General features: G+C 39.7%; 1 protein-coding gene across 1 annotated transcript in view; it reads left to right on the top strand.

Moving 5' to 3' along the window:
* slc35f1 (solute carrier family 35 member F1) overlaps window positions 1-13,443 on the top strand; it is a 160,230-nt gene that overhangs the window by 70,775 nt on the left and 76,012 nt on the right. The window contains exon 3 of the mRNA XM_071906362.1: window positions 2,885-3,012. Within this exon, the coding sequence (XP_071762463.1) occupies window positions 2,885-3,012 (128 nt within the window). The remainder of the gene's footprint in view (window positions 1-2,884; window positions 3,013-13,443) is intronic.

Here is a 13,443-nt window from a genome sequence, read left to right as displayed (position 1 = left end):
CGTGGTCTGCGGTTGTGAGGCCGGTTGGATGTACTGCCAAATTCTCGGAAACGACATTTAAGACTTATGGTAGTGAAATGAACATTCAATTCACGGGCAACAGCTCTGGTGGACATTCCTGCAGTCAGCATGCCAATTGCATGCTCCCTCAAAACTTGCGACATCTGTGGCATTGTGTTGTGTGATAAAACTGCACATTTTAGAGTGGCCTTTTATTGTGACCAGCCCAAGGCACACCTGTACAATAATCATGCTGTTTAATCAGCATCTTGATATGCCACACCAGTCAGGTGGATGGATTATCTTGGCAAAGGAGAAGTGCTCACTAACATGGATTTAAACAAATTTGTGAACAAAATTTGAGAGAAATAAGCCTTTTGTGTGCATAGAAAAAATCTTAGATCTTTTATTTCAACTCATGAAAAATGGGAGCAAAAACAAAAGTGTTGCGTTTATATTTTTGTTCAGTGTACATTGAAATAAAGAATTTGATACACACTGGCGATTTTTATGAAGGTAATTTTAAAATCTTACATTTAATGTTACAACGTAAATCCATTGTCCTCATACTAACCCTAACCCAGGTCTCACAAGTAAAAATGAGAAAACAAACCATTTTTATAATTTCAACACCTTACACCTATCAGGTAAAAGAATTATCCGAAGGTACACCAGCTAGCATTGACTTTAACTTTACAACTACAACTATCAATACAAAATAATAATAATAAAATAAGATACAAGGATTATACTTCCATGAATTCTATAGTTCTGTGGGATCTACTCGCAGAAATGGACTGTCCCAAATAATACCTCACAGCTGCGTATAAGACACATAATAGATATTTGGTCACGTAAGGTCATATAATGGTCCAAGTGGCTTTAGTTTTCGAACGTAAACAGCCACGGCAGAAGTACAGTGAGGAGAAAACATATCAAGAAGGCTTTGCGGTGCTACTTCATGGAAAAAAGAAAAAAACAGACTATATAGTATAAATTCAATAAGAAACTGACCTGGACAAGCTACAGTCATCCCAATGTTATACCAGGCTTCCCTGTTTTATCTTTGTTTCTGTAATCCTTTGATCATAAGTCATACCGTTATCTCAAATGTAGGAATGCCTCTAATTGGTAATGATCATGGAAACACACACAGTACATACACAGTGCATGATGTGTTTAGGCAATATTCAGAAGCCTGGGCCCTTTACCCCTAAGCCATGGCTTAGGGGTAAAACTGACCCCGAGTCAAGTGGACCGGCATTTAATGCGCCGGTACCGCCTGCTAGATGGAAGGGGGAAAACAACTATGGCTCGGGTATGTGGGGTCCTTGATGTTGTGGGCCTTCCTCAGCCACCGCTTGTTATAATTGTCCTGTTTAGATGAGTCAGATGCCAGTAATGGACTGGGCCACCTTCACCACTTGCTGCAGAGCCGGGCCCATGGGACTGGCCTAGAAGAGTGAAAGTAGCTAACTGACTGACTGACGGTCTGCCCATTGTTGAAAGTTGCGCGAGAAGTGGCGTCAAGACCTAAAGAGTTATGGTGGTATACGTGACATTGTGTTGTTTGCACTGTTAGTGTTTGCTCACATTATGACGTGCCTTCGCTGTCTCCTACGAAAAAAATAAATTCAACAAGCACAGATCCTGTACAGACCCACAGCACGTGTGTTCAATTAAATTCAATGCACTGAAGCATTACGACACGGTTATCGGTTAAATACCTTTAACGTTAACTTTAACGTTACCTAACGTTAAAGTTTAAAGGGCAACGGAAGACGTGGATGTATGTAAATTAATGGCAGAGAGTGGGGCTCAGTGTAGGAGCAATGCTCGGCTAGTGCATCACTTTTATTGGTTAAATAACCTATTCCATGTTTATCGGTTAAATTACCTATTCCACCAACGTCACATACCACAGGTAATAACATTACCTACTGTTAAGGTTTGCAGGACAGCAGAAGATGTCGGATGCGAAGAGTGTGGCTCAACCTGTGAGATCCAATATAGCATTATCAGTGTATGGGTCTCAATGTGGCATTTAGCCAATAGGCGAGAGGCCATCTCTTAGTCAAAGACGCCCTCTAGTGGCCATCTCACAAAGCAACATCTCACTAAGCGTTACCTGACTGCCTGCTGCCTGACCTGAATTTGCCTCGTGATGCGCCGTGGGAACCAACAACCCCAACACAAAAAAATATGACTCCAATAAAGTATAAAAAAAATATATATTGACTCTACTTATTTCTCTTTGTTGCTTTCACACACTAAATTGACTCGACTTTTTTCACTTTGCTGTTTTCACACACTATCGTGGTTTACAGATAAATCTATGAACATACGAGAGGTGATTCCCATAACGGCGACCACTGCATGAAGCCGAATGCTACTTTTTACCTTCTGGAACAGCCACATTGTTTACACCATCTGCAAGTAACTCTGGGTATACGTACTAACACCTGCACCTGCACCTGGGAGTGCACAACTACCTTTCGTTGTATGTGTACCTGTGCACTTTACAATGACAATAAAGTTGAATTGAATTGAATTGAATATCAAAATGTTTGTTTACATGCACTTCCCAGGCAGGAACCCTTAAAATTGTACAAAGTGCCACTTATATAGTATATCACTACAATGCAGACGGCAGTACAGAAGACGTATTATACTAGGGTGCGAAAGCCAAGAGGAGGCGAGACATCCTAGTCTTGTTTTTTTGCAATTGAAATGGCAGATGCAGGGCTGTTGCAGACCCAAAACAAGTACTGAGGGGCTTACATGAAGGCCAAAAATGTGTCAAGCAGGACAGGACAGATGTATGGAGTACATATACCGTATGAGTGTGTATACTCTCTCTCTCCTCTCTGTCTTTCTCTACCAGGTGAGGAAAATTTGTTGGCCATTCTGAAACGGCGATGGTGGAAGTACATGATTCTGGGTTTGATTGACATCGAGGCAAACTATCTGGTTATCAAAGCTTACCAGTACACTACACTCACCAGTGTACAGGTTAGTGTTTGTGAGTGTGTGTGCGTGTGTGCAAATTTTATGTCTCTGTTCCATCAATATAACATGTACAGGGATTTGTTTTGGTGACATTGCGCCAGAGACATAGTGACTTACAGACTTATGAACCCTAACCCTAACCCAAATATATTACAGCTTTACAAAACTTTCTAATAGCCTTATTCCAGTGTATTAACCTATGGGAAATTATTGTAATGTGTACCATATTACTGTGTAGGTACTTGATGAAAATCTCCCTTTTACATGATGTACTTGTACATTGCACTGGTGTAACAACGCAATGTAACTTCAAAGTGTACATACATAATGTACTAAACTTGTACTTGTTTACAAAAGTTTTCCAGCATGCTGAGTGATGTGCCGTTTCCCACTCTTTTCTTTACTGAATTATGTTGTGCCTCACTGAGCACTAAGGTGATAGGCTATAATATATGACGTGCTGGATTATTTGCCAACAGAAAAATAAGTAAATTGGACCAAGAGTTTTTATTTAATTTTGTTCCCCAAATCATTCTGGTTTGTTCGAGTCGTGATAGAATATAGGCAGTAGTCAACTGGTTACCTAAAGTTGTCTGTTGTCTGTTTTGGAAACCAAGTTCCTAGATCAACAACATCACAAGAAACCAATAGTAAGGAGTGCAAAGGTCACAGTTATAGTCAACTGGAAATATTAATCTGACCACAGAATGATTATATAAGAGAGAAAATAAATGAAAATAAATAAAAATTAGAGTTAAGGAGGGGATTTTCAGTGCTGTCACTCTCAAGACCAGTCCCAGTATCTCTTGATCTCTGTCTTGTCTTGGTCTTCGGCCTAATTTGTCTTGATCTTGTCTTGGTCTCAGACACTGGTGTCAAATTTCTTGAATTTGCATTTAGTGAAATTAAGCTGATAATAAATCAAAAACACTCCTATAAAATGAAGACATTATTTTATGTACAGACAATAGACCATTATAGACTTCTAATTCCTTTTCCCATCCATAAGTGCATTATTTAAAAAAAAAAAACCCTTTATGCTCCTCATTACTTGTGTTCTGACTGCCACTGCTGCCTTCAGTGAGAAATGTGTTGTGTTGGCGTCATTGGCAATCATTCAATTTGGATATTTAAACCACAGAGAGTTTGTTCATGGCATGAAGAAAAAACATATGGCTGTATGCCGGTTCTGCAAGAAATCCATAACATAAACTCCCAGGACAACGTTAAGGGCCACTGGGAGCCAGTGGAGAGATCTTAGAACAGGAGCGATGTGATGAATTTTCTTTGTCCTGGTTAAAATTTGTGCAGCAGCATTCTGAACTAACTGCAGTCTCCCTGTGGTCTTCTTAGAGAGACCGATGAGGAGACCATTGTAGTAATCTAGTCTGCTGGTGATGAAGGCATGCACTAATTTCTCAGAGTCTGCTTGGGATAGGAAACCTCTTATTACCTCCGCCAAGGAGGTTATGTTTTCGGTGTCGTTTCTTTGTTTGTCTGTCTGTTTGTCTGTTAGCAGGATTACGGAAAAACTACTGGCCCAATTTTCATGAAACTTCGTGGAAGGGTGTAGCATGGGCCAAGGAAGAACCCATATGGCTACTGGGACATGGCTTTATTGGGCATTGGCTACATGGACGAGACTTGTTAGCAAAACAAATTCATTGCTGATTTTGTTATTTTCATAGGATTTGTTGATGGTAAGAAATGCATTAAAAAACACCAGCCTTATCCTTTTGTAAAAAAGTTTTGGGACATCCATATATTAATGTCTGCAATACATGTTATCAGTAATTTTATAGGACTTATAGGACAGCAGGAGAAAGGGAGATATAGAGTTGTGTATCGTCTGCATAACTGTGGTAAAGAATGTCGTGTTTCCCTATCACGTGTCCTAGTGGGAGCATATATAAATTAAATAATAGTGGCCCAAGGATGGATATTAACTCTCTTGGAGACAAAATCTTTAATCGACACAAAGAAATCTCTGTCCTGCAAGTAGGTTTTAAACCAGCTAAGAGCAGGTCCTGACATGCCAACCCAGTTTTCCAATCTGTCTGTTGTGATTGATGGTGTTTAATGCTGCGCTGAGATCCAAAAGTATGAGAATGGAAATTTTGTTTGAGTCCGTATTTATTCTGAGGTCATTAATAACTTTTATGTGTGCAGTTTCAGTACTGTGATGGGGTCTAAAGCCGGACGAGAAAATGTCTAACAGGTCGTTTGAAATTAAGTATTTGTTAAGTTGATTGTACACATTTTTTTCAAGGACTTTACTGAGGAATGGCAGGTTAGATATGGTTCTGTAGTTGCTTTGATGCATCCATTACAACTTTTAGTACATCATTCTCTAGGCAGCTGAAAACGGTCTTAAAAAACGTTGAGGGGAGAGGGTCCAGACAGCAGGTAGAGGATTTTAGCTGGCCCACAGCTTCCTGAATTGTTTTAGAAGTTGCAGGAGAAAAATGTGCCATGATAGCAGTAGGTCTCCTGGTTAAATGAAAGGGGATTGATGTCGTATCATCGGTGATAGGGATGGCAGTAGGCCTACTAATTGCTTGTCTGATATTCACAATTTTTGTTTTGAAAAAGTCTGCAAATTGTTCACATTTCAAGGAGATAAGTTCAGGGTGGATTGATGAAGGAGGGTTGATCAGTCTGTCAATGGTAGAGTGTCTTTGGACTGTTTGTGTTATTGTTGATGATCCTGGCAAAACATGTCTCTCTGGTGTTTTTCATTTGATTATTGTGATTATGAAGACTTGAAGACTGGCTTTTTAAATATTGTAATGCAGCTGGAGTTTTATTTTATGCCACTTTTGTTCTGCTTAATGGCATTTTCTCTTTGACTACCTTAAGCTCATACTGCTTCTCTAGGATGCCATTTGTTTCCCGTGGTGAGACTTTGTTTTCTTTGGAGCAGTTTGATCTAAGATCTCTTATTTTAGAGTTGAAATTGTCCACAAGGTCATTGGGTGATGCTGTAACGTTAGATTGTAGGTGTTCCTAAAGATCTATCATTTTTTAACAGTTTTCGAAACAACTTGTAGATCTAAATGAACAGTGACCTCAAAAAGACACAAAAATGGTCAGATACAGCAACATTAACAACTAAGATGGCATTCACATTTAAACCTCTGGTAATAATGACGTCCAATGTGTGCCCCCAATTGTAGGTGGGCTCAGATATGTGCTGAGAGAGGCTGGTAAACTCTCTGGCACCAGGGTCAGCTGGGTTGTCTATATGAAGGTTAAAATCACCTGAGATTAAAATACTATCAAAGTCTATAGAGACTTCTGATAGCAGTTCAGCAAAATCATCAATAAAATCACTTGAGCGTTTAGAGGGACGGTAAACAGTGAGACATAAAATTGGAGTGGGACATTTCAAAATAAAAAACTGATTTTCAAAAGAAGTAAAATCACCAACAGAGACTTGCTTGCATTGAAATATGTCAGAGAAGAGAGCTGCTACACCACCCCCTCTCTTGCCAAGTCTGATGGTGTGTAGAAAATTAAAACTTGGTGGCGCAGTTTCAATAAGAACAGTAGAACCATTGCTGTCAAGCCAGGTCTCTGTCAGAAAAATAAAATCAAGTTAAAAATTTCTAATGTCACTAACCTCAAAAGATTTCGAAGATAGTGCCCTGACATTTAATAGCGCTAGTTTCAGAGTTTGTTGGCCTGCTGAAATGACCTATCCTGTGGCCAAGTGTGGCGATTGGACGCAAATAAAAATGTCCTTTGCAGTGTTAAACAGATGGATAAAATCCTGCTTTAGCAGTTCAGACTGCTGTTGGGGAATATCATTTGTTCTGACATGGACAACAATCTTATCAGTAATAGAGTTTAATAGAGTTTCCCTCATTGATTTCCACCCCGTACAATGGTCCATGGCTCCAGGTTATGGGGAGTCGAGCAGGCAAGGGTCTTGGGTCTAGCTCCTAGCTTCATCCAGAGATCCACCATGTTGGACAGTTCTCCACCAGGAACCGAGCCAGGGAAGAGTTTTGTCTGTCGGCTGCACCGCCGAGTCGAAGAGCTGTTCATCATCTCTTATTTGGTATAGAGTAGATATCCTTCCCTCAAGTTCAGCAATCTTCTGCGTGAGACGGAAACAGCCTGTGCACTGAGGATGGGAGTAGCCCCCGTTGGGACTGGCACAACACTGCATGGGTGCCAGTCCCGAGTCCTTGTTTGAGTTTTTGATCGTTCAGGAACTTTGACTACGAGCAGGCAAGGTTTCCAGACCGAATTTTGCCAATCTGAAAAGCTTTCTGGGGTCCTTGAACCCTTTTCTGTTACATGAGTAACAGTCCTAGTTGTCCTAGTTGTTTTCAAATGGATATCTTAGAAATGGCTGCCACTCCTCTTCTACGCCTCTTCCCTGTGCGGCGAGCTGGAAAACATGCTCTTTGCTGCCCCCCTTTGCATCTGCTCTTTCCACACACTGACCAGATACAAGGGGTGTTTTTTCTAGTGGCCAGAGGGGGCAGCAAAGAGTACATTTTCCAGCTTGATAATTTACTGAACTGTACTATGGATCGCACTGTTGGTCGGTCGGTTGGTCGTTCGCTCTGTGTACCACTTTATGGGTCACGGGGGTGAAAGTGTGCTGCAGAGAGTTAGACTGCAGACTCCCAATCGGGAGACCCGAGTTCGATTCCCGGCAGGAACGAACATTCTTTTTTTTATATATATTTTTTTATTTCTTTTTTTACAGACAAGGTGTCACCACTCCAGAACCAAGATAAAGTGCATATATAAAAAAAAGAAACAAACAAAAACAAACAATTCACCCCCCTCCCCTCCCGCCCCTACATAGAGTTAGTGAAGATAAAATGACAGACAGACAGACAGACAGACAGCCTCCACAGGTTTATAATTAATCTAAAGAAGAAAAAAAAAAGGTCTTAGTTCATTGGCAGATTCAGAGTTTTCAGGAAGTTGTTTGATTTTTGTTAGATGCAGTGATTTGTTCCAGTGAGAGGTGTTCTGCTAACAAATTGAGCCATTGTGATGCTGTTATTTTTTGTCTGTATTTCCAGTTGAGCAATATTGTCTTTTTTGCAATGGTCAAGGTGATAAGTATGGCGTTGTGGTATGTGTAGGTGACTGATGGGTGTGAGGTCTCCTAAGAGGCAGAGGGAGGGGGGAAAGTGGAATGCTGTGACCCAAGACTTGGGAGATGGTAGTTATTATGTTATTCCAGAAGTTTTGAGTTGGTGTGCAAAGCCATACTGAGCAAAAGTAGTTGTCTGTGGTGTTGAGAGTGCATTGTGGACATATGTTGGTGTCTGTGAAACCCATTAAGTGCATCCTGTGTTGAGTTATGTGTGTTCTGTGTATGGTCTTATACTGAATGAGCTGTAATCTGGGGTTGCTGGTCATTGAGAAGATGTTATTGCAAATTTGTTTCCAGAGGGTTGCATCAATATTAATTGATAAATCTTTTTCCCAGTCTGTGGTGGGGACGGATGTGGTGGAATCTTTGGTTGATGAGATAAGTCTGTATAATTTTGATAGTGGTTTCTTGTCTGTTGATATTGTAAATAGGTCTGTTACTAATGGTGGTGGTTGCAAGTTATTATGTGTGATATCAATTTTTTTCCTGAGTGCGTTCTTGAGTTGTGGAAACAAAGTGAAAACAAACTTCTGGATTAATTGATGGAGCGTTAATATGGTATTATTCTCAAACAGGTGTTCTAAGTGAGTGATTCCTTTGATTTTCCATGAATTAAAAGAGAGGGTGTGCTTGTTGATTACAAAGTCTGGGTTGTTCCAAATTGGGGTGAATTTACATGGTGAGGGTGTGTGATTGGTGATCTTATTGATTTTCCACCAAGCTTCCAGAGTTGTGGCAATGACTGTGTTCCTGTAGCAGTTATGTTTTTTTATTGTTGTTGAGAGAAATGGTAGATCTTTGATGGACAGTTCGTTGCATTCTGATTGTTCAATTTCTAACCATGGATCTTGGTGAACATTTGAGTGAATCCATTTCATGATGTAATTGATTGGCTAAGTAGTAGTGGAGAAAATTTGGGGCATTTAAACCTCCAAGTTGTTTGCTTTTCTGTAGTGTTGTGAGTTTGATTCTAGGTTGTTTGTTTTTCCAGTAGAATTTTGTGATTAGTGAGTCAAGTGTATTGAACCAATTGGGTGTTGGTTGGACAGGGGTCATTAAGAAGAGGTAATTGATTCTGGGTAAAATTGACATTTTGATTGTTGCAATGCGGCCTGAAAGGGAGAGTGGTAAGTTATTCCAGCAGTTTAACTGATCTTCGGTGGATTTAAGGATGGGGGTAAAGTTGAGGTGGAACAACTCTGGAAGATTGGAGGAAATATCAATACCCAGATATCGAATGTTACCAATTGAGATGTTGAAGGGTAGTTTTGGGGTTGCAGCCTTCCACTGGTGTTGATTTAGTGGGAGGATGGTGGTTTTGGACCAATTAATGGAATAGTCAGAGATGGAGGAGAATATTTCTATGAGTTTAAACACTGCAGGTAATGATATTGTTGGTTTTTGTATATATAGTAATAAATCGTCGGCATATAAACTGACCTTATGGGTTCAGTTGGTGGTGGTGATTCCAGTGATTTGAGTGTCTTGGCGAATGGCAGCTGCTAGGGGTTCTATAAATAGCGAATAATAATGGGGAGAGTGGACATCCTTGCCTAGTACCGGGTTTAATGTAAAACGTTGTGAGGTTATTCCATTGGTGATTACTGAGGCTGTGGGTGAGTTGTAAAAAATGTTGATCCATTTAATAAATGACTCTCCAAAACCAAACCTATCTAGTGTTGCAAATAAAAAAGTCCAGTTTACACGGTCAAATGCTTTCTCTGCATCTAATGATATGATAGATGTGTTAGTCTTTTGATTTTTGGATATATTTATTAGGTTGAATAGACGGCGCGTATTATTTGAAGAGTGTCTACCTTTGATGAAACCAGTTTGGTCCGGGTGAATTAGAATATGAATGACTTTTTCCAATCTCATAGATAGTGCTTTACTAATAATTTTGATGTTTGTGTTAATGAGTGACAAGGGGCGATAGCTTGAGCAGAGAGTGGGATCCTTGTTAGGTTTGAGGAGAACTGATATGAGTGCCGAATTCATATGTGGTGGGATGTTGGAGGATTTGTAGGTTTCTGTTGTCATCTTAATGAATAGTGGTGATATTGTGTTCCAGAAGTGCTTGTAAAATTCAGTGGGGAAACCATCTGATCCAGGTGCTTTGTTATTTGACATGGCTTGAAGTGCTTTCTCACAGTCATCTAGTGTAATGGGTCTGTCTAAGATATTTGCATGAAGTTCTGGTAGCTTGGGAAGATCTATGTTATCAAAGAATGTGTTTATTGTAGTTAGGTTAGACGTGCAATCCGGTTTATAAAGGTTGCTATAGAAAGTTTGAAATGTTGCTGATATATCATTTGGAGTGTACATGGTGTTCCCCTCTGAGTTTTTAATAGTTTGTATAATAGTTTTTTCTTGTTGTTGCTTGAGTTGATTTGCCAGATATTTTCCTGATTGGTCACTGTGTTCAAAGTAGTTATGTTTTAGCCTCTGTATGAGAAATTGGGTCTTCTTGTTTGTTCAAGTTTGTAATTTGTTTCAGTTAGTCACTTTTTTTTATGTCATCAGATTGGTTTGTAGCTAGTATACCATTCAGTTCCCCTACTCTCTGCTCAAGTTCTCTTTCCAGTTTTTGCTCTTCCCTTTTTTTATTGGTGGAGTATGAGATTATTTTTCCCCTTATCACTGCCTTGGCTGTTTCCCAGATTAGTATAGGTGAGGTTGTTGGAGAGTCATTTAGTCCGATGAAAGATGTCCACTCTTTATTCAGGTAAGTGTTGAAGTCGGAGTTTGCAAGCAATGATGTGTTAAAACGCCATCTTGTGCATGGTTTAAGGGTGGTTTCATTAATAAGGGTGAAGCTTACTGGAGCGTGGTCAGAAATAATAATGGGGTGGATTTCTACTTCTTGTGTCTTTGATATGATCGAGTTGCTAGTGAGGAAGTAATCAATTCGGGAGAAAGAGTTGTGATGGGGTGAGTAATATGTATATTCTCGTTTGGTGGGGTTTTTCAGTCGCCAATTATCACCAAGACCAAAGTCAGCCATATATTGTTTAACTGTTTCAGATGATTGCCACGGTCTGGAGGATCGAACATTCATTGTCGCAGGGCTGTTTGACTAGTCTTGTTGATTGTTTAGTGCCTCAGAATCGCTCATTAAATGTAATTTCATTCGACATCAATGCTTTATTAAAGTATTTTCTTTTAACAAAGACTGTTTAAATTAGCACACGTTTGTGAAGTACTGAATGGGTGACAGTGCCTGATTTTGACAAAATTTGGACATATTGACCAACCTAGCCTTGCAACGAACCTTGCAGGTTTTCACATTGCGAGATACAGTTTGGCTACCCACCCTATTCAGATCATTTGGAAAAGGCGGGCTTACCACAACGCAGCAAGCTGGCAGATCAAACTGTCAAACTAGGATCAAGTATGAAGCAAGATTCAGCAACTGCATTGCCTATTTCTTGCCTCAGATGTTTTCAGAAACATATTTTAGTCGACTATTTAGGTGTAATAACAGAAAGTTTATGAATGGGCCACCATGTTTTTCCTCTTTGAAAAGGTACAGGTACAGCTACAGGCAGTGTGCTAAACAAACGAGCCATGGTGACGGCGTTACCATGTTGTGGTAAGCCCGCCTTCTCTGCATCTCGCAATGTGAAAACCTGTGAGATTCGTCTTGCTTGCGCAGCTACACCCAACCATAATCATTCATCCAATCACACATTTATTACCAAAGGTTAAATCGCAGCTGAAGGGAAAATAAAATATATAGCGGAATAGAAAGTAAGGAGTAAATGTATAGTACACAAAAAAGATACGTGAAACTTTTGCTCACTCAAGTTACTTTGTATAAAGGTAAATCGATACCAGATTGAAACGTATTTGAACCCTAACCCTAGAAACCCACCTCCTGTGTGCTTGGTTCAGAGTGGCCGATGGTGGTCCCCATGTCCTTTTTCTTCATGACTGATAGTTTCACATCGATACAGATGTTTTGTAGCTTTTTTTTTTTTTTTTTTTTGTAGACCAAATCTTGAAATTATCTGAAAAGTGGAATATTTTTTTTGCCATGCTAATGATCTTATCTTGTAGGCTTGGCTTACTTGCAGGCTAACAAAAAGGCCATACCATAGGCTTGGCTACCAGATTGGTTATTTGCTTATTTGCTTTTCTTTATATCTATATTGCTGAAACACAGAATAGACTATAGGCCAATTGTGTGTGTTTTACAGAATAACTAGATCAGATGCTAATTTAATAGGCTATAGGGCTGTCAACGAATATTCAAAATTCGATTATATAATCGAATTGTAAAAAAAACAGACATTCGATTGTGAAAATTAATATTCAATTGTGGAAAACAAAAAAAAACAGCACTACCGAGGCTGTCTGCCTCGCGAGTTCTCACGTGGGCCTGGGCCGCTGCACTGAATGCACTGCATGACGGACAGAAGTCACACAACGTCACTTTCATTGATTGAAAATGAAATGTAGGTCAAGCTGAAACGAGCGAATAATTCAACAACAACCGTGTGGTAATGATGGCAGCGAGTTCACAACCCCCTCCGAGCAATCTAAAAAGCCCTGTTTGGAAATACTTCGGATTTTGGTCAGACGGCAAAATTGTGGAACCTCGAGATAAAGTTGTATCAAATTGTTTATTTAAACCAGTATGAATATTACCTAACCTGTATAAAAATTAGGCTATCGAATAACATATCAATTACGAATCATTCATTTGATCTCGCTCCGAGAGACAGCGCGTTCTCAGTTCTCACTCTAGCATCAACCACGGCGCACAGAGAGAGAGAGAGAGAGAGAGAGAGAGAGAGAGAGAGAGAGAGAGAGAGAGAGAGAGAGAGAGTCTACGGTCTTTAAATGAAGTTTTACGGTATAGGACATTATTTTATTTGTTTATTTTGTAATGTGTAGGTATGTAGATCTTTTAAAAGACATGTTTATGTTGAAATAAATATACCTATACAAGTAGTTATGTCTCTCGTTGTATTGGTTTGCCCTCTTATGGACATAATGCGCAAAAATAGATATTCGAATGGTTTGAACCTGTGTTTTTTTAGAAGGAATAATCGAACGTCATTTTTGGCCATTTTGACAGCCCTAATAGGCTATGGAATAAAGAGGCAAACCCTACAATGAAAATATGAAATAAGAATTGTCAAATCTTGGAGTAATTAGAAATGTTTATGGAAATCGCTGGAACTGTTTTAGTTGTTGCCAAGGGCGTAACTTTGGTTTGAGAAGTGGGGAGGACACAATAGAACGGGGAGTCTGGGGGTACTCCCCCACAAAAAAAAATTGCGATTTGAATCCCATTTCCTGTA

The sequence above is a fragment of the Centroberyx gerrardi genome, chromosome 18 (assembly GCF_048128805.1).
Source record: "Centroberyx gerrardi isolate f3 chromosome 18, fCenGer3.hap1.cur.20231027, whole genome shotgun sequence".
In the NCBI taxonomy this organism is placed as follows: domain Eukaryota; kingdom Metazoa; phylum Chordata; class Actinopteri; order Beryciformes; family Berycidae; genus Centroberyx; species Centroberyx gerrardi.
The sequence above is the reverse complement of the archived record's forward strand: the minus strand, read 5'-3'. Positions and strand labels throughout refer to the sequence as shown.